This window comes from Chionomys nivalis, chromosome 23, assembly GCF_950005125.1.
Source record: "Chionomys nivalis chromosome 23, mChiNiv1.1, whole genome shotgun sequence".
NCBI lineage: Eukaryota > Metazoa > Chordata > Mammalia > Rodentia > Cricetidae > Chionomys > Chionomys nivalis.
In genome coordinates this window covers 18,091,449-18,118,449 of record NC_080108.1, presented here as the reverse complement: position 1 = coordinate 18,118,449, position 27,001 = coordinate 18,091,449, and the positions used below count along the sequence as shown (strand labels likewise).

Sequence of the window (27,001 nt, the reverse complement as noted above, 5' to 3'; positions counted from 1 at the left end):
TATAGTTATAGTGCTCCAGATAAGTTATGCCTTAGAGTTATGGTTCATTCTGACTTAAATTGCATTTAGGGGACTTGAGCACTCAGAATAAAATAAAAGTGACATTTGCGCTCCAGGAAATACTTTGAACTGAGTCTCCAAAATCAATGTGCTGTTAACATTTATTACACTTAATCTTTGCTTTGACCTCATGAATTTGGGTTTGCAGTGATAGCAAAGTGCTACCTTCTCTTTCACTACTCTGAGCTTAACAATGTGGCCACAGGGTGGCGTGGTTGCCTTACATACCTCAATGTTGATAAAATGAAAGAGAAAAAAATATAAATTAAATGATAACTTTCCCCTTCCCCAGTTTTAGTGTTAAAATGGCCAGGTTTTCACTAAACTATTGTTTACATAATTCATTGCTAAGATTTTTAGAATATTAAATCCTAGTACCTCAAACCTTCATGTGTTAAAGTTTTTTGTTAGTTTATGGCTATAGCACAAATTATGTTTATAATTGAGAAGAATGGTAATTAGGGCTGTATTTCACAGGGTATATTTAACTGTGAGCCTCATTTTATTAAAAACACCAACTTATAAAAACTGATAGAAGAGTATTTGGAGCTGGTAGACAAAGGTGCTTTTCATCATAAATAATGACAAAGGTGTGTGCAGAGTTTCTGGCATGATAGCTACCTATTGTAAAGACTTAGTGGAAGGATGACTAAAGAAAAACAGGGATCTCAGGTGGTTAGGAGGCACAAGTTGTTTAAAAAGTGATTTTATCTTAATTGATGGAGAGTTCACTCTGTCCCATGAGTTTTCATATGTCAGCTCTAAAGACAGAAGGGTTGCTTCCATTTATACAGTTAAGGAAATTTAAGTCTAATGGGCCTAAGTAAATCTTCGTAGGTGGAATTTGAATGAACACTGCCGTTTCTAGGCAATATCTAGATGCCGTCACTTTTGTTGGTAGTAATTCATGAGGTGTGAAATTTAGCAGGTTCCCAGGAACCTTAATAATTCAGACTTGTGAACTCTTTTCCATTCCTAGGGCGATTGTGTTGTTACAATACTGCTTGCTGAAGAGGACAAAGTTGAAGATGATGCTATTTTTTACTTGATATTTTCCGGTTCTACCCTCTATCACTGCACAAGTACGCGGAAGGTCAGTTCTGATACATTGGAGACAATTGCTCCTGGTAAGTATCTGAGTGAAATTTTTTCTAGCTTCTAGTAGGTATTTGTTAGTTTGCTTTTATTTTGAGGCAAGGGCTAGCTGTGAATAGCCAAGACTGGCCGAGAAACTCTGTGTCCTGCCTCAGTCTCCTGAGTGCTGGGATTACAGGCCTATACCAGTATACTGGGCCTCTTTAATAGTAGTGAACCAATAGAGTAATGGAGCAAACCAGAGTCCTAACAGCTGTTGAGCTTTAAATACATTGATAATGCTTTTGTGTGTTCCATACATGCCTGAACCTAACTAGAAGTAAAGGAAATAAAGTAATGTTATAAATTGAGCAATAAACAGGATCAGCAAAAACAAAAACCAATTTATTGGATGTTGAGAGTTGGAGAAAATTGATATGTGGAAGGTATGCATTCTCATGATGATACTTCAGATTTCATTATGGATTTCATGGTGACCAAACAAAACAAGGTAAAACCTAATTAATAATGCATCCCTCATGTCTGGGCTGCAGAAACTACAGTGTCTTTCTCATGAAGTCAATTACACAGATTTAGAAACTGTAGGACATCATGCAGTGCAGGGTTACTTACTATTGTATTTGTAAAATTAAACAAAAATTTAAAAATCAGTTACAAGTCATCAGTGCTGTTGGATGATAATGTAGCAGTTTTCTCTTTGCCTGTCCAACATCTGAAGATACATTGATTTGTGTTTGGGGCTGGGTTTTTTCCTTAGTCTTTCTTTATAGTTAATAGTTGGGCCAGTTTTCACCAGAATTCAGAAAAGCTCACTTTGAAGAATACTCCAAATAATGTTGATAGCTTCATTATTTCTTGTTAGAGAATAAGATGGAGTAACTCACGTGCCAGCATGCTCTAGTGGGTCCCCTGTTGGTAGCCATGGTGTTATTGATCACTTTGAGTATATTGAATCTTACTGTGCCAAATAAGTCTGCCAGTTTCTTTTTCTGTGCCATTTCCTATAAAATAACTTGATGTCCAGTACTTACAAAATGGTGAGAACCGCAGTTGCAGGTTGTAACTGTAGCAGTTGCGGGATGTAAACTGTAGCAGTTTCAGGTTGTAACTGTAGCGGTTGTAATTGTAGCAGTTTCAGGTTGTAACTGTAGCGGTTGTAATTGTTGCAGTTTCAGGTTGTAACTGTAGCGGTTGTAATTGTTGCAGTTTCAGGTTGTAACTGTAGCGGTTGTAATTGTTGCAGTTGCAGGTTGTAACTGTAGCGGTTGTGATTGTAGCAGTTTCAGGTTGTAACTGTAGCGGTTGTAATTGTAGCAGTTGCAGGTTGTAACTGTAGCGGTTGTAATTGTCGCAGTTGCAGGTTGTTTTCTTTCGCCTACCTTTGAGATTTATAGAGATTCCAGGTAGTTCTTAGGAATGTATTTCCCAAATATAAAGAGATGGCTAGGAGAGATAGTGAGCTCTTCTCTAAAGAATATTAGGCATCCTCGCTTCTTACTCAGCCCTCCAGCCATGATGTGTGTCATGTCAGGAAGGCTGATCTAAAACTTAAGGTCTGCTCTTTAACAGGTGCCATGCAGCATTTCAGCTGCTTAGCTCATTGTGTGTTGGTGAAGGGAGAAGGGTTCTCTAACCGGGAATCAGCCTCTGGGCAGACATACTAAGAAGTGAGATGGGTTTTATGACTTAATTTCTTCTTAATTACAATTTATGGTTAAAATTCTCTCCTCTCTTCTCTTCCTTCTCCCTCCCTCCCTCACTTCCTCCCTTCCTCTCTCTGTTTCTCTCTGTTTCTCTCTGTTTCTCTCTGTTTCTCTCTGTTTCTCTCTGTTTCTCTCTGTTTCTCTCTCTCTCTCTCTCTCTCTCTCTCTCTCTCTCTCTCTCTCTCTCTGTGTGTGTGTGTGTGTGTGTGTCTGTCTCTCTCTGTGTGTGTGTTTTCCAGGAACGCCCCAGCTTCACCCTCTGTGGGTGTCCTTTGTGTTTATTGATTCTGAATACTGTTGCCCTAGTGATCTAATCTAATCTAACTAGAATCAGCATTGCACTGTGCTACTAGTTTTGTCATTCTTGATCTATTCATTCATTATTCATTCATTTGCAACACAGAATACAGAATTCCCATTTCTATTTATCAGCTTTTTCCTTACCTAAATCTATTCTCTATGATGCTTACTGATTCACTCTAATTCTCCTCTTCCTCAATAACCCCATTCTTCCTCCACCCCCTAAATTCGTTAAGATTTCTGATAGGAAGTGCCTAATTAGAGTAAAATTCAGAAAGCTCCTCATGTACCCAGGGGAGGCTAGTGAAGATGATGGCGTCACTTTAGCTTGTGAGGCTTTATTGATGCTAGAGAATACTCGGGTATAAGAAACTGTGAATCCTTCTGTTTCGGTCATCATGTTTGAGACATTTTGTTTACTTGTCTCTTTGAGCGACTGCCATTTGGATTATTAGTTCAACATACTGTAGTGGAGGGGTAGAGGTAGATATTCAAGACCATGGGGTGGGCACAGGACCCAAACAGCTTCAAATATCTTGTTTGTATCTTGGGATTGGCTTTTTAACCTAGGATAGGATCAAACTGACTTGAGTCTGCTCTTTTGGTCTTCTTAGACATGTATTTTCCCTTCTTCAGTATGCTTTTTCTAGAAAAGAAACACTACAGTGCCTTTGGACATTTATCTGTTCACTCAGCTTCTCGTGCACTCATGCACTCTGTTTTGTCCATTTCCTTTTTATTTCAGCTTCATGAGGCTGATTCTGTTTTCACTGGTGTAAGCTGAATCAGCTTTTCTAGTAATCCCTACTGCCTAATGGGCATTGTTGCTTTGGTTCTCAGAAGGGACTGCATTCTAGAAAGGTGCACATGTTATCCTCCCTTCCCCTTTCCCTCTCCTTTGTGGAAATGCAAAAGGAGTTTCTGGTTTCTTGAGTGCAGTTTTTAGCCTGTCACTGTAGTCTCTGTTCTCTTTCCAGTGGTGACTTTGATGGTTTCAGTGCGTCAGTCAGTGGTAATGATAGCCTCCGATTTCCTGTCTGCTGAGGGCCAGTGTCAGGTTAATCAAGATTCTTGATGGAAAATCTGTACAGTGCTTTGCACGTTGCTGTTACTGCATAAATATTCACTGTCTTTTTTTGGCAGCAGGTGTTCCTGATAGGAATTTCTCTGTGCCCTTTCTACTTATTCGAGGACTAGCTCTGCCATTTCCAGTCATCTGAGCTCTAAGAAGAAAAGGCTTTGTGCCTTGTTCTTCCTTTTAATGTCATGATTTATTCATATAGCTGGCTTTGGTTTTTCTCTGTATGATTCATTGTCTGTGTTTAGTTACATTTTAGTTCTTACTAAAACCAGATGATTGATTGACCTTCAAAAAGCAGCTATATTTTGATGTTAGTCTGTAACCTTTTATCAAATATTTTCTGCAAATAGGTTAGGAATGAGACATTTCTAAATTATCTTAGAGAAAAAAAGTTACATCATGTAATACAGTTATAACATTTTATGTTTCTAATTCTGTCTTGCTATGCAAGTCTGAAAATCTGATTTTGATCTGTGGAAGGAGAGACTTGGGATCCAAACATTGTCATTTGACCTCCATCTGCATCCCGTTGTACTTGCCCCCTTTCCTCCAATAATATTAAACAAAACAAAAATTTAAAGCAATTTTTAAGATGACTGGTTGAAGACTATAATTTCAATTTTACTTAACTATCTATCTCAAAGGTATTTTTAGGATTATACAATACTATTTGGGGAGGGTTAATTTTTGTAGTCAGTTTAGACAAAGCAAATAATGCTTTTATCATTTAAAAGTGAAATGGAAGCTGGGCTGGTGATTTAATTCCTGCACCCAGGAGGCAAAGGCCGGTGGATATCTGTTGGTTCAAAACCAGCCTGGTCTACAAGAGCGAGTTCCAGGGCAGGCTGACTCCCAAGCTACAGAGAAACCCTGTCTCAAAAAATAAATAAGGAAGTAAATAAAAGGAATGGAGATTTCTGTACATTTTATTGTGAAAGGCTTTGGTGTACGCTATTAATTTACTTTTAGAATCCATGGCAAGGCTTTTGTTTGGCAGTAAAATTACAAACCTTTAGTGATGTCAAACTAGACTCAACACTTAAGTATTTTTCTTTTGTTTCATACTTATCAGGGATAGTTGACCATGTAAAGTAGTTTCATTGTGTTTACAATTCCCTTTAGTGAATGAGTACTGGAAGCTTAGATCTTACAAAGTAGTCCTGTGTGTGTAGCACAGCATTTTTTTATTTATTCCTTGTGAACCAACATACTCTTTAGCCTCAGGGGTTTATTATCAAATTAAAAAGTATTTTTTAAAAAGTTATTAGCATTTAATTTGCATAATCAAAAATTCTTAGAACCTCCTTACTAACAGTTATCAGTTATTATTTTTAACCAAACACTGTATGATGGTCTGTGTAATCCAACTGTAAGACTGTTTCTCGAAAGCTTTGAGTTCATCTGCTTGTTTTTTAAAAATCAGTTAATATAGTGCATATAATTGTTATACTGGAAAAACAAACCAAGAAGTAGTTGAAGAAAGGAAAAAATACCCACATCTGTTGTTCACTGTCCTCGAGAAAATGCGGTAAAAACTATATATTTTATCCCTGTGGACCTGTGAACACAGCACTGTAATCACAAGGAATGTATTACAACAGAAATGGTATAATTTGAGAGTAGAAATTGGATTTGGGGTCTGTGTGAGTCAGAAATTTTTGTTCTTTACATACAAAGTACATACACAGATGGCATAGCAATGAAATTCAGATTTTTTCTTTTCTTTTTTTTTGTCGTGCAGGTTGAATAGGAAATGCTAAGAAGGCTTCTGGGAGTAATGATAATAGGAAGAAGGACTGAGAAGCACTAGCTTAAAGGTTTTGTCTGGAATATAGGAAGTCATGATTTTAGAATTCGGTGGCCTGCCCTTTTTCACAGTGCACATGATGGGGTGCTGGGCTTTGCTATTGTGTTGTTTAATTATTCCTATAATTGTCTATATGAGAGACATTTTGTAAATACACCAAATCTGTGCACCTGCCATTATTTGGCCAAGATCTGGTAGCATGAGAGTGCGTGTTTCTCCATGTAATCCTCTCCTGGGGGAGGGGCAGTCTGCAGACTGAGCATTTCACTTGCTGTTCCACAGCCACTCCTGAGGAAGATCACGCCAGGTTCTTAGACTTCTGTGATAAATTAAGTAGTAAAGCCAGTTTATTTCCTACTGCTGACTATGATAGTCTACCCTTTCTGTGTGGGATTGGCCTGGGCTGGTTCAGCCAGTGCTTTCAGGGTCCTTTTTAGATCAGTGATAAAAACAAAGGCCTGATTGTTTTAGTCTCAGAAGAGATGGCCCGGATGGGATGTGTTCCATTTTTAGCTTAACAGGAAATGAAGTAATTTTTTGGGTCATACTTTAGCACTTTTGTTTATCTGTAGCAGTTTTTTTGTTTCCATGGGTACAGATGTTTTAGACATTGATACAAAGCTTCCAGGGAAGACGCCTACAGGAAAGCTCTCTAAACCCCAGGCACACATACTTCTGACCCACAGGGCCTAGAATTGAATGAGTTTGAGAGAACCATTAACCTTAGGTAACTTGTTTCTTACCTAGGTGCTTCTTGTATTATTTTAGCTTTTTATCCCTTTATTTTTTCAGTTCTGCAGTGTCAAAGGCACAGTTTGTCCTATAGACTTAATTGGCCTGTGCTGTCTAGTGAAATTCTTTGTCAAGTTTTTTGGGATCTATTTTTTCGGTATGTGACTTAAACAGCAGCAGTATTTTGAGAGTAACCGCTGTTTGCCATGTGCTTTGTGTGTAGCCTTCTGATATTTCCAACAGTTTGTAAGGTTGGTGGTATTTTATGATGAGAAAAATAGTCTTCAAGGCTGAGTGTTAGGATAACTCCACCTGTCTGCAGTAGACGTTGGCACTCAAATCTAGTGTGTCCATCAGTAGTATGTACTATAGTTTACTTGGTAGGTAACAGAGCCTTCTTCATACCTCATAATTTATCTTCTGTTTCTGTTGTAAATAAAATAGACTTTGTAGAAGGCTAAGATGCTCTTAAAGTTGGGAATTTCTCCCCTTAACCGTTTCTGGAATTTTTTGTTCTGTTTTATTTTGGTTTGTTTTCCTTTCTGAATTCTATAGGATAGCTTCTTTTAGAAAGTGAGCAAAATTTCAGTGCTTTTCCTTTAAAAACCTCTGACTATGTTCCTCTCTTGTTACCAGGAAATTGAATGGAAACAAAAACGCCATGGAAACTAGCTGAAAAATGTTGCTACTGTACTTCCCCATTGTATCAAATTAGATGAAATTTCCCATACTGCTTTTGTAGTTTAGTGGTAGGTCTGTAGGTCTCTTCACTTACTGTGAAGTTCTCTTCAAACAGTCATTTGTCTTGAGTATGTTTGCAGTAGTAAGATTTAGAAACTTATCTGTACTTATTCAGTCCCAGACCAGCTGGCCTTGGTGGGCTCCTAATAAATCAGTTCCACTGTCACAGTGGGTGGGTGCATCCCTCGTGGTCCTGATTTTTTGCTCTTGTTCTCCCTCCTTCTGCTCCTCATTTGGACCTTAAGAGCTCAGACCGTTGCTCCAAATTGAGACTCTGTCTCTACCTTGATCCATCGCCAGATGAAGGTTCTAAGGTGATATGCAAGATATTCATCAGTATAGGATAGGGTCATTTCAGGTTCCCTCTCCTTAGTTGCCCAAGGTACCAGCTGGGGACATATTCCTGGACACCTGCGAACCCCTCTAGAGTCAAGTCTCTTGCCAACCCTAAGATGGCTCCCTTAGATAGGATATATACTTCGCTGCTCCCGTATCCATCCTTCCTATATCCCAACCATCCCAATCCCCCGAGCTCCTCCCATCCTCCCCTTCTCATATTTCTCATCCCATTTCCCCTTTGCCCCATGCCACCTCACCCGCGTTGATTCCGGACTCTCTGAGCATGGCGGTCAACGAAGACTGATGAGAAGCCAAGGACAATGGCACTAGGTTTCAATCCTAATACATGAACTGGCTTTGTGGGAGCTTAGCCTGTTTAGAAGCTTACCTTCCTGGACGTAGATAGAAGACCTTCGTCTTCCCGCAGGGCAGAGAATTTGGACTGCTCTTCAGTATCGAGAGGGAGGGGGAATGGTGTGGGGGGAGGAGAAGAGGAGTGGGGATAGGGGGAGGGGAGTGGGGGGAGGGGGCAATATTTGGGAGGAGGGGAGGGAAATGGGAAACGGGGAGCAGGTGGAAATTTTAATTAAAAAAAGAATAAAAAATAAAAAAAAAACAAAAAAAAAAAAAAAAAAAAAAAAAAAAAAGAAACTTATCTGTACTGATGCAGTTTTATTCCTTGATCTCTATCAGACTGCCTATAGGTTTAAAATATGCTGACTCCTCTATCCTCATGTTTTATTTCAAAAGATACAGGGTTTAAAAACTAATCTTGAGCCTGATAGTATAACTCTGCCAATCTTGAGTATTTTGACCACACACTAGGTGAGGCAGGTATTTTGTTCTTTTTTTTTTTTTTAGTTTTGTTTTGTGTTTATGATTGTTTTGTCTGCATTTGTATATGTGTACTACTTGTGTGCCCATGGAGATGTCTTTGTTACTCTTTAATTGATGTGACAGATCACCGTGACCAAAGCCAACTTAGAGAAGAAAGACTATTTGGTGCTTTCGGTTTCAGAGCCTGAGTCCATGATTATCATGGAGGGGAGTGTGGTAGCATGCAGGTAGCATGGTGCTAAAGCAGTAGCAGAGAGCTCACATGTTGATCCATGAGCAGGCAGAGAGAGCTAACTGGGAATGATGTGGGTTTTTGAAACTCAAATCCTGACCCCAGTGACACATCTCTTCCAATAAGGCCACTCCTTCTAATCCTTCCCAAACAGTTCCACAACTGAGGCCCACTTATTCAGACATACAAGCTTATAGGGACCCTTCTCGCTCAAATCACTACATTCTACTCTCTGACCCTTATAGGCTTGTGATCATACCATAATGCAAAATGCATTTAGTCTACCTTGAGAAGTCCATATAGTCTTTCACAGTCTGAACATCATTTCAAAGTAATCTCTTCTGAGACTCAACAGTCTCTTAACTGTAAATCCCTATAAATTCAAAAATCAGATTACCTACTTAGCCATATACAGTGGCACAGGTATATATATATATATATATATACACCACCATTCCAAAAGGGAGGAATGGTGGCATAGTGAGGAAAAACTGGACACAAGTAAGACTGAAACCCAGTGGAGCAAACTCTCAAATCCTGTAGCTCAGTGTCTGATGTCAAAGGGCTTAGATGATGTCACCCTTCCAGCTTTGTTGACTGCAACACACTTCTCTCTCTTGGTTTGGTTCTACTTCCTACGTACAAGTCTTACTGACAGGCCTCCCATGGCGTTGGTACCTCTAACTTCCTGAGGTCTCCAAGTGTAATCCAGGCTTCATTTTCACAGCTTCATGTAGTGGTTCCTCCTCTCTTCCCTCGTGTCTTCCTCCATCTTACCTTCCTCCTCCCTTCCCTCCATGTCTTCGTCATCTTACCTTCCTCCTCTCCCGTTCATCTCTTCCCACTTGTCCCCTCCCTCCTTGGTTACCTTATTTCTCTCTGTCTTTGCAGTCATTTTGTCAGCCACAGATAGATTTCTGTGCATTCGTGCACATTTCACAGCTTTGAATACAATACTATTATTTTATCATAGTTGTTTGGTTTGTGTATTTGTGTGTACATACAGACCAGTAAATTATATTTATTTCTAGTACCGTTGCCTTTTGAGTGAAGTGTTTGGGTTTTTATATGTGTTAAAGTTTGGGAAAGAGGTTGGCAAGAAAGAATGAGTCTGTTTGCATAGGTTAAGAGCATTGGGCTTTCTATTTTAGGCTAGTACAGTATCTTCTCTATGGCACAAGTTTTAAAGTTTGAAGGTAGAATTTAATTTGTAACTGTTATTATTGATAACATCTCTGTTAGATATACTGTCATCTTGAATGTTCGGCTCCTTCAGGCAGTGGCTTACCTGGTGGTATTCTCTCTTCTCTGTTTACAGCATTTGGCACAAAGCTCTAGAGTCCTAATAAAGTAATAGGCAGTGTCCTTTCACATCAGCTTTGACTGCAAATGATGGATTCTGCTTTGCAGTGTCTTTGGAGCTTATGTATACTACTTTATTTAATCATAAAATTGTTACATAGAGAAAATGATCTACTAAATACCCAGTATATATAGTAGTTACTTGGTTATTTAGCACATTTTATTGATACAGACTCATAACAACAGTGAGAACTATGTTGTGTCATAAGGGCAATGGATATAAGGAAGATTCTGTAAAAAGTAAATGGAAAAAACAACTTACTCTTTTTAGGTATATGAAAAAAATTTTCTCTTTCTTTCCATCTCTCCCTCAAAGTGTTAATGATAGGAACAGAATATAATAGCTATTTGAGATCAGTGTTAGAAAATTGAGTAAAAAGCACTACATGCTTTGTTACATATGATCTCCATGTTGGAAATACTTAACTCTGAAAGGGTAGGAAGGTTTGGAGAAGAGAGTCTTGTTCTGTAAGAATACCTAACCCACCAGAGCTTCGTGCTGCTATGTCTGAGAAGTTTGGCTCTGGTGGAGCTTGCAGTGGCATGTAGTTGTTACTTAGCCTAAGGCCATGTGGTGCCTGCTGATCTGTAGAGTGGGAAGCACAGTTCTCTTTGCTTGTGTTTGCTTTTCCTGATTTGGGCTTGTAGCCACAGCATTGCATCATCTTTATTTGAACCTGGTGATTTGATTGACGTGCCTATTGCCTTAGTGGTTGGGACAGGTAGAAAGTATCTGGGAACAACAATTCTTATGTAACTTTTGGACCTTGACTTGTGTGAAAACTTATCCTTTTAACCGTTCTACAGTCTTGGATTTACTGTGTGGTGGTGTGGGGCTGTCTGTGCTGCTCCTCCCATATCCCCATTCTTCCTGTTGTTATTTCAGATCTAACTCAACTCAGTAAGCCTTAGACTGCCTACTTTGTGCTGGACCTTATAGGATCCTAAAACTTTCATTCTGAAGTTTGTTCAAATGTAACAGCACTAGTTGATACAGCCTGTTCCATGTGACCAGAATGTTGAAAGCAGGAATTCATGTTTGCTCACCATTTGTTAAAGATATCATTTATATTTGCAAATATCAATAAGAAAACTAAAACTAGAATTTAAAGAAATTGGGAGAGGAAGGTTTTCTTTTTGGAGGAGAAATCTTGTATGCTATGATAAAAGCTGAAAGAACCCACTAGGGGGTTCTTCATCAGTCAGTTCAATTCTCTTTGCTCCCTGTGCTCTCTTTAGGTCATGACTGCTGCGAGACAGTGAAAGTGCTGCTCTGTGCTTCCAGAGAGGGCCTGCCTGTGTTTGTAGTGGCTGAAGAAGACTTCCATTTCGTCCAGGATGAGGCGTATGATGCAGCTCAGTTCTTGGCAACCAGTGCTGGAAATCAGCAGGCTCTGAACTTCACTCGTTTCCTGGACCGATCAGGACCCCCTTCTGGAGATGTCAATTCTCTCGATGAGAGGGTTGCACTGGCATTCAGACACCTGAAATTGCCCGCAGAGTGGAATGTGTTAGGGACAGATCACACCTTATATGGTGAGAATTTACATGACTCACAAACTGCTTTGGGATGCTTGTGCCTTTGCTTTTAAACAACCACTGTGTTTAGATTTTCTGTAGTAAATTAGAACTCTTTTACAGAGTATTCTCTTCTCCTGGTGACATAACCTGAGAAGACTGGCACATCTCTGTGGGTTGGGACTGACTTTTCTGAGCAGGGCTGTTGAGCATGAGAGAATAGTAGAGTAACCTCCTGTTTAGTCACAGAACTATAAGTACAGGGTTTTTGTTGCTGTATCTGAGGTTCTGTTAAAAACGCTGTGGGGTTGTAGGAAATTAGCTATAGGAGTGTGTCAGGGAAGCATGATATCAAGATACCATTGAGAAACTCCACAGCTCTTTGACTAGGGTATTGGTTTTCTGGCTCTCTATATAAAGGTTCTTACAGGGCAGCATTTAAAAAAAAACACTTCTATTGTAATAAATGCATTAAACAATTAAACAAGGGTTTCCCCATATAATTATTCTTATAGCAAATGATATCTAGATGTCATGATTGCAAATACACATATTTTAGTAAAATTTCCTGGGCTCATAAATAACATCCTGTTCCTATACGTAGTGTGAATCCAATTGAATAAAAAGTGTAGGAATCTCCCACATAGTACTCAGAATGTTTGTTTCAGTACTGATGAGTACTCAGAATGTTTGTTTCAGTACTGATGAGAGCTGCATTGGAGCCTGGAAGTCGGGCTTCTAAAGGAAAGGTTTGCTCTCACTTTGTAGCTGTCTCTAAAGGAGCAGATGATCTTGCGTGATGTCTGGACTCCACCCAGCTTCAATTACAGTGTTGTATAGGGTGAGCGGAGAAAAAGTCTTCCTCTCCACAGATGACATGAGGAATTAGTTCCTAAGGACAGAAGCCATACTTAGTTCCTGTCCTTCAGACCAGTCAGATAAGTTGATTCTTCCTTGATTGAATGGTAAGGAAATATTTGCTGACACTGATTCTGTTAAATCAACTTTAAAGGCAAGCTGTGACCAAACAACAGCTTGATAATGTCATGCTTCAGAGACATACTGATGGCGGTCACAAATACTGCCAAAACTGGATTGTTCAGGGAAAAAGTATGGACATTCAAATCTTGAAGAAAACTTTTTTTTTTTCACTTTCTTAATAGTACAGTATCCAAGAAACTTCTGGATACTGCTAAGATATTAAGGTCCAAATATGTGACATTTACCGCCTGATTACCTATTCAGAATACCTATAGATGAATCCTGATTCTTTCTAGTAGCTCCTGCCATTTCTATATTGATGTGAGAATTGAACTCTGGTCCTCTGTCAGTTCCAGCAAGTACTCTTAACTGCTGAATCATTTCTCCAGTCTCTTCCTTCCCTGTCTTTTGTCAGAGGAAGCTGGCAAGCTTTAATTCTTTGTATACTTTTACTGCTTCTAGACTTTCTGAAGTATAAAGTGATACTAGCAAAGACTAATATGTATACTTTTAGGAAAGTGCAGAGCCACAAAATTATATCATTGCATACTTGTTACAAAGAGTATTATGGTTTGGATATAAAGTGTTGGCAAAGGCACCATTGTTGGGGCTTGGGATCCAGTTAGTGTTGTTAGAGATAGATAATTGGATCATGGGACAAGAGTCTCATTAGTAAATTAATCCATTGATGCATTACTGGCTGAATGAATTAGCAGGAGGTGGGCCTGGGTGAAGGAAGTTGTTCACTGAGGGTATGCTTTGAGGAGTATATCATGTCACTGGCTTTTCCTGACCACCATGAGGTAAACAGTTTATATCCACTGTGTCATTCTGCCATGATTTACTGCCTCTAGTAGGCCCATAAACAATAGAACTAGTTCACAGGCTGAAACCGTGAGCCAAAGGTGCGGCTCAGTTGGTAGAGTGCTTGCCTTACATGGATGAAGGTGTGGTGAAGCACACATGAAATTCCAGGCCATAGCAGGTAGATAGAGGAGAAATGGGAGTTCAAGGTCATTCTCTGCTACATAGCAAGTTCATAGTCAGTTTGGGATATATGAGATCTAATCTCAAAATAAAGCAAGCAAAAAAAGGAATCAGTTGTTTGAATACCCCACATTTTGTCATAGAACCCAGAGTGATTGACACAGGCATCTAAAGTTAAAAAGATGAAACATGGGTGCAGAATAATATGTCCCATTTTGCTTGTGGAAATGCCCACTTTGAAGAAGTGTGGTAGTTTCTTCTATCACCTAGGTACCTACTTTTGGGTGTTTACTCTAGAAAAATGAAATGTCTGTATACAAATGTAGCATTGATCATGTATCACCAGTAATGGAAACAGCTCACATCCCTCTCTGAGTAATACTGGCATACTAGCCAATTGTGACACAGCCATACAGTTGAATATCACTCAGCAATTCAAAAGGAGCAAAGCATTGATGTGAGCAGCAACTTAGTTGTACTTTGAAATTTTTGTGCTTAAGTCAAAGTCAGTTCCCAAATATATAATATATGGTTCTGTTTCTATATTCTGAAAGGCTGTTATTAAAAAATATAAACAGATTCTATAGGCAGGTGGCTAGTTCCAGGACAGGCTCCAAAGTTACAGAGAAACCCTGTCTTGAAAAACCTATATATATAATCAGTAGTTACCATTGGCTGGGAATGGGGAAAGGTCTAACTTCAGAGTCTTATCATGGGAGAATTCTTTGTGGATATGTGAGTTATTCTGCAGCCTGTTTTAGTGATGGTTTATAAGACCCTAATGCATATCTCCCCAAAATGAATTGTTGAGATGCAGTGCTGTTCTGGTCTCTGTGGTTTAGCCACACCTCTTCTCTGTGGTTTAGCCACACCTTGATAGACCTTTGCATTTCAGTGTGGTTGTTACGGTTTCAACCTAGAGCCAGCCTACATTTTTGAATGCTATTTTGAAGGTTCTAAAGCCTTTCAGTTGGGACTAGCCGGTGGGAGAGGTCACTGGGGCAGGTCCTGCTCCTGCCCACCCTAGTCTAACCACTGTCCTCTATGCTGCCATGTGAGCAAGCTTTGGCTACATTCTCACACTGCCATGTTTTCCCTGCTGTGACTGGGCAAAATTTCTGATCCAAGAGCCAAAATAAAGCCTACTTCCCTTATTGTTTTGTCAGGTGTTTTGATCACAACTCTGGGAGAAATAATTAACTCAGTGGTCAAAAAGGAACACAACCAACATGGGTCCTATGAGATAACTCTTTTGGGCCCTAAATGTACCTGGAAGAAAAACTTTCAGGAAGGCAAAGATGAAGAGGAATTGTTGGAAATATTGCAAGAACATTCTGATTCCCTTGATCTAATTGAATTCTGTTGTGATGAAGGACCCAAATAACATTGTAGGAAATCTAGCTAGCAACCTAAAAACAAGAAGTTGAGAGCTGAGGAAGTGGCTTGGGGTAAAGACCTTGCTGCACAAACATGACAATCTGAGTTTGGAAAGCCAAGTGTGATGGCTCACATTTCTGACAGCAGAGACCAACAGGCCTTGGGAGCTCCCTGGCCACCATGTCCACAAGCACCTCCAGCCTACCCCCTGAAATATAGAGTGAGTAACTCCTGAAATATAGAAGACCAAGAATGATGGGTTGAGGAATCATAACACTCTGGATGCAGAGGCAGGTGAATCTCTGTGGACTCGAGGCCAGCCTGAATTACAGAGCGAGTTCTAAGACAGCCAAAGCTACACAGAAGCCCTGGAAAGAAAGATAGTTGATAAAGCACATACCTTGATGAGAGAACATTTATTGTAGGACTTAAGTAGTTTAATATCTGGTAATTGTATAATTCTTTTAGCTTATATGTATTTGAAATTGTAATATAAAATGAGGGGTGGGATTGAGTAGTGGGGATGACTTAAGACGCGAGGTGCTTGGCCTTATGGTGCCTTACTTTCTGGTGACTTAGAGCAAAGGTACTAGAAAGAATGGAGGCTGGGGAGAAAGTTATTTTGAGGAGATATTACCTGATAAGACTGGAATTAGCCTGCTCTGAAAAAATACCCACATATTTCCTGGTCCATAAGTGCTTAGTGCTTTGGTATTTTGATAAGGTTGTCAGAGTGTTGTGAGCAGCATAAAGTCCAAGTCAGATGTGCTTAATCCTTGATGAGAATTCTTTCTGCCTTTTCCCCTGGCCTTTCCACTGCCTCAGAGTGTGTGTCTATTAAAGTTTATGTTTGGAAATAATTATTTATTCAAGGACATTATTTTCAGTGGTCTTTTTAGGAGTTGGGGTTCAGTTCTTAGAGTACTGAGTATTAAATCAGGCCCCGTGTATGCTCAGCGTTCCCCTCCTGAACAATTTTCCCAGTCCCCAAGACATTTCGGTCTCCGTCCCTGCTTGTACTTACTGCAAGGCCTGAATTCATCCCAAATATTTAAAAGACCAATTTGCTTTTAATGAAATTGTGTTGGTCATAGGTAACACAGTGACGTTAAGAAACAGTGCAGTTGGGACTGGAGAGACCTCCCAGTAACTAAGAGCTCATACTGCATTTGCAGAGGACCCGAGCTCAGTTCCCAGGTTGTGCACAGTTGCCTGTAACTCCAGTTCCAGAGGATTCAGCTCCCTCTTCTCAGAGGCATTTCACTCACATGCAAAAACCCCAGCCCAAAAGAAATGAAAATGTTGTAAAAATTGTTTATGAGAAACACTGTGATTCACTGTCAAGTCACATCTTCAAGAATGTCCTCACTCCTGCTGTGGTAGTCACCTGTAGAACCATCTGAAGATTTCAGAGAAAAGGAAAACGCTGGGGTTCATCCAAGAAGTCTGCGAGTGCTAAGGAAAGAAGTTGAGACCCAGAAACCATGAGGAAGAAGAGATGAAAACCAAGCTGAGAGGAGGAAGGAAAGCACAACTGCTTGAGCTGAGGACTGTCACGTGTAGAGCCACAGGCAGCATCTCTGCCTTGGTCCTAGCGCCGTCTTCACAAGATGATGAGCTAGGAAGTGTTGCTAGTGAAGTTAACATGTAATCTGAAGCCCGAGAACAGGGCCAGAAGCAAGGAAGAGGGGGAGAACTGGTATTAATGAGAACCCTGCAGGCAGTCATTAGTCTAGTGTTTCATCTACCTCTCTCTGTTACAACAGCACTGAGAAGTGATGGTGTCTTGCTCCAGGGGTCTGAAAGTGAAGCCTGGAGAGGCAAATGAATCATGCCTACTCAACACTGATGCTTAAGGCCAGGCCTGAGCCCACTTTTGCCTGATCTGAAGCCCTTTCTCATCCTACCCACTTTCTCAGGGACCCAGCATGCCAAAAAAAAAAAAAAAAAAAAAAAGGATCCTACATTTCCAGTGAGGTAAACCCAGGCACATGGTGAAGTTCTTGGTGTAATCTTATAATTTGACTCATTGTACCTGAAGATTCATTTCATTTTCTCATTAAGCAAACACAAAGCTAGTAGTGCCAGCAATTTGATATGCCCTTAGTGTGAGGGACTTAAGATCTGTGTGTACTTAACAAGTCTAACCTGTTTTTAGTGTTTAACTAGCCAGCTCCTGTCTGAGTGTTCTTTAAAAAGTAATTATACCCTTCAGGATATACTCACCTAAGTCTTGACAGCTGTTCATCTTAGAGCCCCATAGTATGGAAAGCACTGCATTTAATTTGGTTATTGTTGTTGTTTTAATGGAAAGGCCATAATGTAGTCAGTCATCTTCATCAACTTCTCTGAGAAGGTACAGAAATGACTTGGTTCTCTTTGTGGGTTGAAGATTTTGTGTCATCATTTTTTTCTGTCTTTGTTGTCTTTACTTGAAGGGGGATTTTTCCTGGAATAAAGTTGTTTGCGATGTGTTATCGGTTACCTTCAAGATTCTAGATACTTGGAAGCAACAGTATCTACCTAAACTTGTCTTTTGTTGTTGTTGTGGTTTCTTTGATCTTTGTCGGTGGATACTGTTATATATTCTTATTTTTATGTTCTCCGTTTACAGATGGTGGCCCCCGGGAAACATTGATGCATTTTGCAGTGCGGCTGGGACTATTGCGGTTGACATGGTTCCTGTTACAGAAGCCAGGTGGCCGTGGAGCTCTCAGCATCCACAACAAGGAAGGGGCAACGCCTGTAAGCCTGGCATTGGAGCGAGGTTATCACAAGCTCCACCAGCTTCTGACTGAGTAAGCGTTCATTCCCATTTCCCTCTTGTCTAGCCCCACCCATATTTCATAGCAGTACAGCCCACTGGCTCTGCACCTCGCCTGCCACGGAGGTCTGCAAGCTTGCTCCTGCTAACTGCTTCATTGTTGGGAGGCCAGTGTGAGTCACGTTGCCATTTGTCTTTCTCTTGTCTGTTTTCACTGCTTCTTAGTGTTTGCATTTTAGTGAAAACTCAGAATGAAATCTTGTCTGTGGGGACAGTGTAACATTACTAGTGTATAGTTTTAGATGATAGTAGAGGAAGAAGCAGTGTTGCTGTGTCACACTTTTTTCTGGTGTATATTTAAGACCTGAGTAACTATTAGAAATTGATAGTTAGATGTTAAAATTGTATATAAAATATGGTAAAAACTGAATTTTGGTTTGAATGTAATTTCTGTGGATAAAGTTAAGAGCAGTGGTTTCCTATGAGTAACAGTTAAAAGCAATTGCATTGTCGTGGAAATATGCAGTAGGAAATCCTGTTTGTCTTTGAGCTCAGTTATTGTTTCTTTAAAGACTCCTTTGGAGGAAGACTAGTAGTCAAAACATTGAAGGATTTTTTTTTCTTTTTAAGTAAAAGAATAAATAGAATAGTCAGTGCTTTTTCATTGGAATATTTTCTTGCTTAATACATTTTTACTGATCTCTGTGAGTTCGAGGCCAGCCTGGTCTAGAAGAGCTAGGACAGGAACCAAAAGCTACGGAGAAACCCTGTCTCGAAAATAAAAAATAAAAAAATGTTTTTACTGGTTTTATGATCAGCATTTTTCTGTCATATTATAAGAATCAAACTATATTGGTTCCCTGTTCTTTAGTAAGCCCTGTAAGCTGAGGCAGTGTTTCCAGATTTTTAGATACTTTGCTTTGCTTGGAGTTGGATTTAATTTCGTTGCATTTCATGTCATTATTAGTTGTACAAGGTGACTAGAAGGACCAGGAGGAGGGCATCGGATTCAAACAGCTTACAGTTATATAAGCAGAGTTGTTTTCTCTTTCCTTTTTTCCCCCTTCATTTGCCAAGCTTATAACTTTCCCAGTCGAGCCAGGCAGAAAGGTCTTTTCAGATCAGACAGCTTTGCAGTGGGTGCTGTGGTGCAGTAGTGGAAAGAGGAGCCCAGAGGTGCCCTTCGTCTTTGATGAGCTTCGGATACCGGAGCTCTCCTATGACTGTATTCCAGAACGTGGTCTGTTCCGTGCCTTCATCCGTGCTGTCTGGCCAGTGATCAGTTTCCTTCTGTTGTTTGCCTCCTGGTTTCAGGGAGGGAGGATTGCTTTAACAATTGAAACAATTAACTAGGAAAAGCTGTTAGAGTTTTTTAATGCAGTTCCTCCAGATCTGATAATACAGCTGAGTTTGTCATGGACTGCCATCCAAATGGGGAAATAAAGTGATTGCAACATCTTCATTGTATATGTGGACTAGGGTGTCACGAGACAGTTATTGCAGCATGACTTTATGAATGTTGGAATAAATTTATTCTTGGAGATTTTTGCTTACTTCAAAATACAGCCTCTGTTATTTACAGAAAAGTAAAAGACACTAGTGCTTCCTTTTAAAGGGACAGTGGTGAGGGAAAAGTCAACCTGAGAAGTGGAAGTAGAGGACTCTAATACGAGTGTGACCACCCTACTTCAGGTTTGTCTCACTTAGCGTGAATTTCTCCAGGTGGTTACTGTTTGAAGCCAAGGAAAAGTGCTGAGTCACAGCTGGCAATTTAAAAAGTAGATGTGGTTCTCCTAGTTCTGTCTAGTCTTACTTGAATACCAGTGGGCTTTGCTAGAATTCAGCCATGATGGTGGGTTAGGAGAGATCATTCTCTTCTCTCTCTGTCTCTGTCTCTATCTCTTTCTGTTGTGGGGACACACACACTCTAAAATATACTCTTTTGGTTAGTTTAATTATATAACTCATTGTTGTGTAACTGTCGCCACTATCCATTTCTAGAACCTACCATTAACTCACACAAAACCCCTGGTCACAGGTAGCCCTAATTCTTCATTCACTTTCTCCCTTCCCCTGGTGACCTCTGTTCTACTTCCTTTCTCCAAGAATCTTCATTCTAGGTACCTCACATGAGCAGAACATAGAGTGTGCTTCTGTAGCTGGCTTGACATCACTTAGTATCCTTAAGATTCAGCTCTGAGCCAGGTATGGTAGCACACACCTTTAATCCCAGCACCTGGGAGGCAGAGGCAGGTGAATCTCTGTGAGTTAGAGGCCAACCTAGTCTATATAGTAAGTCCTAGGACAACCAGGGCTATGTAGAGAGACCCTGATTCAGAAATGAAAATGATTCAGCTGGGTTATGAACTATGTATCAGGATAATAACATTATTTTGAGGTTTCTAAAAAAGATTTAAATATTCTCATCATAAAAAAGTAGTAGATAAGGTGATGGATATGTTAAGTGGGTTGATTTAAATAGTTCTTATACTGTATACATCAGAACAGTCACATTGTGCTCCATAAATATGTAGGTTGGATTTTTTTTTTTTGCCAGTTTTAAAAAGGCCCAAAAGAAGTAAAAGGTAGAAGTAACGTAAATGTTGATCCCCAGATGAGTAAATAAAACATGTAAACAAAATGTGTGTGCACAGGATGGATCATTATTTATGAGAGAGGAAACAAGTAAATCACCTCCAGAGAGGTAAATTAACTGATTTATGGTAAAAAGGTAGTGAGCCTGAAATAGGAGACAAATCTCCAAACAGATTGTTGATTGCTTACTACTTGTGGGATCCTTAGAAGAGTCTGAGGAGTAGCCTTGATGGGATCTGTAGAGAGTACAGACGAGCTTGTGGACATTACCGAGCGAAGGGTTTGTTTTAGAAGACTTATAAAAGTGTTTTTGAAAGTTAAGAATTGCTGACTGCACATTACTGTCTCCAGTGTCTACTAAAATCTTCAGTCTTCCCTCACACTCTCATTTTCTTCCACGTAGACCTGATCTGCCCTTGCCATCATTCCTTTCTTCCCCTTCCTTTTGTGGTCCTGGGGATTGAGCCCCCGGCCTTAGGAATGATAAGCATGTACTTAAGTTCCTGAGCTCCTCCTTAGCTCTCTAGTGTTTGTATGCAGCATGCTTACCAGGGAAGGCCAGAGGCCTGCACGTGGGACTTCCTCTACTGCTCCACCTGAAAGGTCTTTGCTTCTTGTCCTGAAACTAGAGCTTGCTTTGTTTTCATTTTTGGTTTTTTTGTTCATTAGTTTTTGTGCTTCTTTTTCTTTTTCTGCTAGACTGACTAGACAGCGTCCTGATCCCCCTGTCTCTACCCCCCAGCACTAGGGTGACAGACCTGAGTCCGTCATGCCTGGCTTCTTATGTGGGTGCTGGGACTAAGAACTCATATCTCTTGCTTACACAACAAGCACTTTACTGGAACATCTCTCAACCAAGACCCATCTCTTTCAAAATCACCTTTAAAATTAGGACCAGATTAAGGAAGGATTGTGCACTCAAAAGAAAACTCCAAACAACTAAATAGCTATTTATTTGCATTCTAGTCTGTGATGGTTAGTTAATTACTTGCTGAATGCCTGTGTTGCACTGGAATCCATAGTTAGTGCATTGCAGATACCATTTAGCCTTACAAGGATCTTTCTGAAGAAAATGTATTTGTGATTTGTGGGTGAAAAATGTGTGCTCACAGAACTAAAATAACTACTGAAGAATACATAGAAAGTGGTTTTACACAGACATCAGTGGAAGTACATTCTTTCCTGTATAGAAATTTGACAGGGAGAGACTGCTAGGATCCAGGATTAAATAGTGCTTAACTATAGAAGGATCGTCTGCTTTCTGTTTAGCCCCAGCTTCTGTATGGAGAACACAAGATTCTCATTGTTGTAACGTTACAGTTAGAGAACTCATTAGGATTGTTAAAGTATAATTGGTTACACTTATGCTAGTGTCTTCCTTTTGAGTCTCATAAAACCCTGGTGAATGGGTAGAATAAATACTAGTATCCCTATAGTTTGGGAACTGAGGTAAAGGAAATGAAGTGCTTTGCCCATAGCCCACAGGCCCATAACATAACAAATAAGCTTAGCCCAAAGTGTCCTGATGACATTTGTAAATGTGGAGGACACAGACTGAGACCTTTATAAGTACCAAGTTCTCAGTCACAGGCTATTTTAGTAGGCAATATTAGCCCTTCTCAGAGGGTTTATGCTTGGAAGTTTTTGAGTCCTACTTTTGAGACAACTTAAACATGAAACCCAAGTCCAGGGCATATTGAATAACTATGTGTACACATCGCACAATAGAACCAAGGACTATTGCACAAGGTGTTCTGTCAACACTGTGATTGCCTTTGGGGGTCCTCTTAAAGACTTGATAAGTGGATTCCATTAGCTTAGCTGTTACAAAACAAGTTTGGGGCCTGTACATTTGCTGGAGAGGTGGTGGAAAGATGGAATAGATGTGTAAAGTTAGCTCTAAAATAATGGCCAGAGAGAAGAATCTGGAACAGCCTGACTCCCATCTATCTTGCTTGTTATTCCATCTGGTTCCCCATTCAGTATGTGATCTGAGTTTTCATATTTTGTAAAGATGAAATCATAGAATTGGTTGTTAGAAGTTAGAGATGGGAGGACACTAATACTTATCAGATGCAAGTAGCCACCTTGTCTTGTGCACACGGCTGCTTTGGAGCTTTTCATGGCTTCTCATTTAAAATACCTCAGCAAATATGAGGTGTAGTTCTTGGAGTATCTAAGTAGCTTGCCCCAGGCTATATTCACAAGCCTGACTTTGGCCAAAAAGCATATTTGGTAGCAATATCAGGTTTGCAATTGGCAATGTGTTGGAAAATTGAAAAGTACATTCTTTTCTGAAAATGATAAACTTTGCTCTGCAACAATTCCAATTACAGTATACTGTATTTGTACTAGGCATTTTTCAGAAACGCTTCTCCTCTCTGCAACCATGGGGAATGAGGACGTTCTTTCTCTCACTTACAAAGAAACGGTTAACATCAAAAATGGGTAGTTGGGTAGTAGAGCGGGGGTTTGTACTGCTCCAGAAGTTGAGTTTTCACATTGCTGTAAGCATCGTATAAAAAATAGGTAGGTATTAGAAGCTAGTTGGAATCCTAAGGCCTTTCCTAGCATCTTTTGTTTAAATCCTTCTTCTCTGCTGCTGATGTCAAGTGATCTGAACAGAGGTGTTCGTTCTCTGTGGCCAAGTCATGTTGAGGCTGAGAGTTTCTCATGTTTGTGGAACTGCAGAGCTTCATCTGCACTAGCAGTTTTGGCGGCAGCAGCCTGTGATTTGGCCTGACTATGGAGTTTAGGGGGTACAGATCAGAAAATGAAGGGTCCCTTAGAGCATCTACTTTATAACTAGTATATGCTAATAAAACATTCATAAAAATAGTTGTGCTGAATAACAATTTTTCAAAAAATATTTGGCCCAAATTGGGTATCATTAGCATGGAATTAAGTTGTGTGATTTTAAAAATATATATAATCCTGTACACTTATTGCAGTTTAGTGATTGCACTTTTGACAGCCTGTCCTTACAGTGGAAGGACGTCTCCGTATTATCATGTATTAGATTGTCCTTCAGTTATTTAATTTGTGTGTACTTTTTCATGTCACATCGATAATATCTATAGTTAGTTGGATTATAAACAATCAAGTTAGAAAAGTTTTTAGCGACATAGTTTCTTGAAAGCATTTGCATTAACACCCTTTCTTAAGCCAATCACAAAACTGTTTTCACTGCCTAAATTGACTGTCATTGTATAAAAATTGTTTTGGCAAGGTTTTGTCTAAATGTTTAGTGTCCACAGGTGCAGAAAAGGATTTATATTCGTTAAGTACTTTTATTGAAGTTTTGTTTTGATATTAGTTAGTGAAATTAACTTTTTGTCCAGACACATTTTCCTCATGTTTTATTTTTCGATTGAAGATGATTTATCCTAGTTCACATTTTCTTTTCTATAAGATTTGGAGATGGCAGTATTGTTATTCTGCTTTAAATTTTTTCTATAAATCATGAGTAATTTATAAATAGAATGTTCTTTTTAAAGGCAGATGACTAAAGTAGGATGAGATAATTATAATTTAGAAATTTTTATGGGTTTCATTTTGTCTTAATTTTATTTATGTAACGTATTTATTGTATTTGTGTATGCATTGCTGTGTGTTGGTGAGCATGCCTATGTATACACACTTAGAGGCCAGAACTTGGTTTCTGGTATCCTTCTTTATCGCTCTCCATCTTATTTTTTGAAACGGCCTCTCAGTGAACCAAGAATGCCCAGTTGGCTAGATGGACTCACCAGTGAGATTCTAGGATCCACCTGATCTAGACCCCTCAGCTCTGCAGTTACTGGCTTATTGCCCCCACCTCTGGCTTTTTATGTTGGTGCTGGAGATATGAGCAAATTTGTTTATGTTTGCATACCAGGCACTTTATGCTTTGGGCCTGTTTCCTAGCACACTCCATCTTTTTAAATGTTAATAAATGCTATTTTAAAAATTTATAAAGATCTAATGTTTGTAGTTCTTGCTTATACCTTCAAGTTTTTATAAACATTTGGGTCAAGAATGATAAAATGTTCTTCCTACGTTTTCTAGTATCAGTACATTTCCTCCATACTGATACTATAAAGCTAGCTGTCTTGTCCATATGAAAATTATTAGTAGGTCTGCAATTAATGACAACAGTTTTTATAGTCACAAATTATACCATTTTACTATTATATTAAATGTATATGTTATTCGTAGCCAGTAGAACTCTGTATTAAAAAGCATATAAGAGGTTTTTACTTTATATTATCCAGAAAGTACTTGGAGAATGCTTCCTTCCTGTATCAGAAGAGCAGCTTCATGAGTGGATGGTGTAACCTCCACATTCATTTGATCATTGACCACATAAACTTTCAGTAGACTGCTGTGGGATGGTCTTTCTGTATGTTATGAGTATATTTTGCTTTGGCCTATGGCAAGGCAGGATAGAGCCAGGTGGGAAATTCAAACAGAGATACAGGAGAAGAAGGGAGGAGTCTGGGAGATGCCAGCCAGTCACCAAGGAAGCAAGACATGTAGAAAATGAGGTAACAAGCCACGAACCACGTGGCAAAGCATAGAGAAGAAATACGGGTTAGTTTAAATGTAAGAGCTAGTTAGTAATAAGCCTGAGCCAATGGGCCAAGCATTTCTAAGTAATTTTAAGCCTTTGAGTGGTTATTCGGGAACTGGTAGGCAGGAGAGAAACCTCCAATTACAATATTGCTTTTCTTGATTATCCACTTTTCCTACTGTTTTATGGTTATACATACCATGAAACTGTGACACTGTCTCTTGAAATAGTAAAAGTCCCCCACCCTTTGGATTTGGAATGAGGGTCATTCATAGTGGTGTTTGAGGGTCATTGCCTGACAACCACCTTAAGAAGATCTCTGTGCTCACTAGTATTATTACATGATCATCATCTGATAGCACTCAGAGACCTCCTTCTGATTTTGTCCTTAGGAATTGTACCAGTCCCAATGATACACCACATTTTGCTTTGTAGTTTGGGGCTTACAAACACTGAGCTAACACTTGACGTTCTTGTTCATTTGGGCTTTGAAATGAACTTAGTGTTCTGTTCTTATAGATGATAAAATTGAAGTGCAGAGAAAATAGTTCCAAGATCACACCAGTGGTTCTATTGGAGTAAAGAAGCCAAACTAAGACTGTCTTTTTCTAGTTATGGCCTAATTACTTCTCTGTAAATGTTCTCTTTTCCTAATCATTTAAGAAGAAAATGTTTACAGCACAGTACCGATGATAGATGGCACGGCTAAATTATGTGTCTTCTTGGCTTTTTTTTTTCTTTGTACTTCTCCTGTGCTGGTTATTTAGGGGAGAAATACAGTTCTGTCTCCTGCTATAGTTTGAATAGGGTTTTGGACTCATATATTGATCCTCTGTGCAGTGTTCATTGAAGGTGAGACATACCGAACAGCCCTCAAGTCTGAGAGGACCCACTGGGAAGAGATGAAGGCAGTTCTTATAACCAGAATTAGTTATAAAAGTAAACCTGACCCAAGGTCATTGTTTGGCTTTTGGCTAGTAATAATGATCCCTGCTTCCATATATACTTTGGAATGCGATGTCATCCACCATGAGATGATAGCCAAGGAGAGTCTTCCTAGATCCAATGCTTTTACCTTAACTTTTAGCCTCTAAACGAAACTAACAAGCCTCTTTTATTTATACCTATCTAGTGTTTCATTGTAGTAATGAAAATAGACCAATACATCCCATACCTCCACCCTCAAAATAGGAAGAGGGAAGCCAATGAGATTCCTAGTGAATCTGCACACATGTGGATATTTATCTGACAGTATCTAGCTAAGAAGAAAGCTCCATTTTGAGCAGAATAACTTTTCCCCTTGGTCTACTTGCTCCTCTTTTGGAATTTAGACTCTGCAGCTCCGTTTCAGTGGAGTTGTGGTTGACTTTGTAAACTCCACTGAGGTTTGGCAATGTTACAGTGTTGTGGTTTCATGTAAGATATTGCAGTAGCTCTCAAATAAGGAACCAGATGTTGCAGTTTCTTGTCCAAAGTAGGCTGGGGCAGAACACCCCATTTCCGAGGGTTGGCCTGAGTGTTTTTGTCTTTTCTTAAAGTGATAGTATGAGTCCAGAACCGAAATAGGATGGGCTTGAGATATTCATGGTGCTTGAGCAGACAAGTGTAAGTATCAGGTTTCAAACTGTTATAGTATTAGTCTTCACTGGTGTTTTTTTTACTAGGTTTTTATTGTAATTGAACAAGAAGTAGCTTTCGACTTCCCCTGAATGACTAGTGTTTCTAAGTCTGAAAATGTTTTTCTTTGTAGTTTCTTGGGAGCTTTCATGTATGTTAGCATTAAGCCTGATATTTTTTTTTTTTGAAGTTGTAAGGTGAGAGAGTAGAGAGATAAATTATTGACTATTGTGTAGCAGCTAGGTTACTCAGAATTAGTTGAAGTCTACTGTAGGCATATTGAATTTTGTTGAACTGCATATGTAAACTCTTGAGTTTGGG

At 39.5% G+C, this 27,001-nt stretch overlaps 1 protein-coding gene across 1 annotated transcript in view; it reads left to right on the top strand.

The window, feature by feature from the left end:
* Positions 1–27,001, top strand: part of Akap13 (A-kinase anchoring protein 13) — a 264,078-nt gene that overhangs the window by 88,148 nt on the left and 148,929 nt on the right. The window contains exons 3-5 of the mRNA XM_057755917.1: positions 1,040–1,187; positions 11,529–11,825; positions 17,767–17,950. Coding sequence (XP_057611900.1) covers positions 1,040–1,187; positions 11,529–11,825; positions 17,767–17,950 — 629 coding nt within the window. The remainder of the gene's footprint in view (positions 1–1,039; positions 1,188–11,528; positions 11,826–17,766; positions 17,951–27,001) is intronic.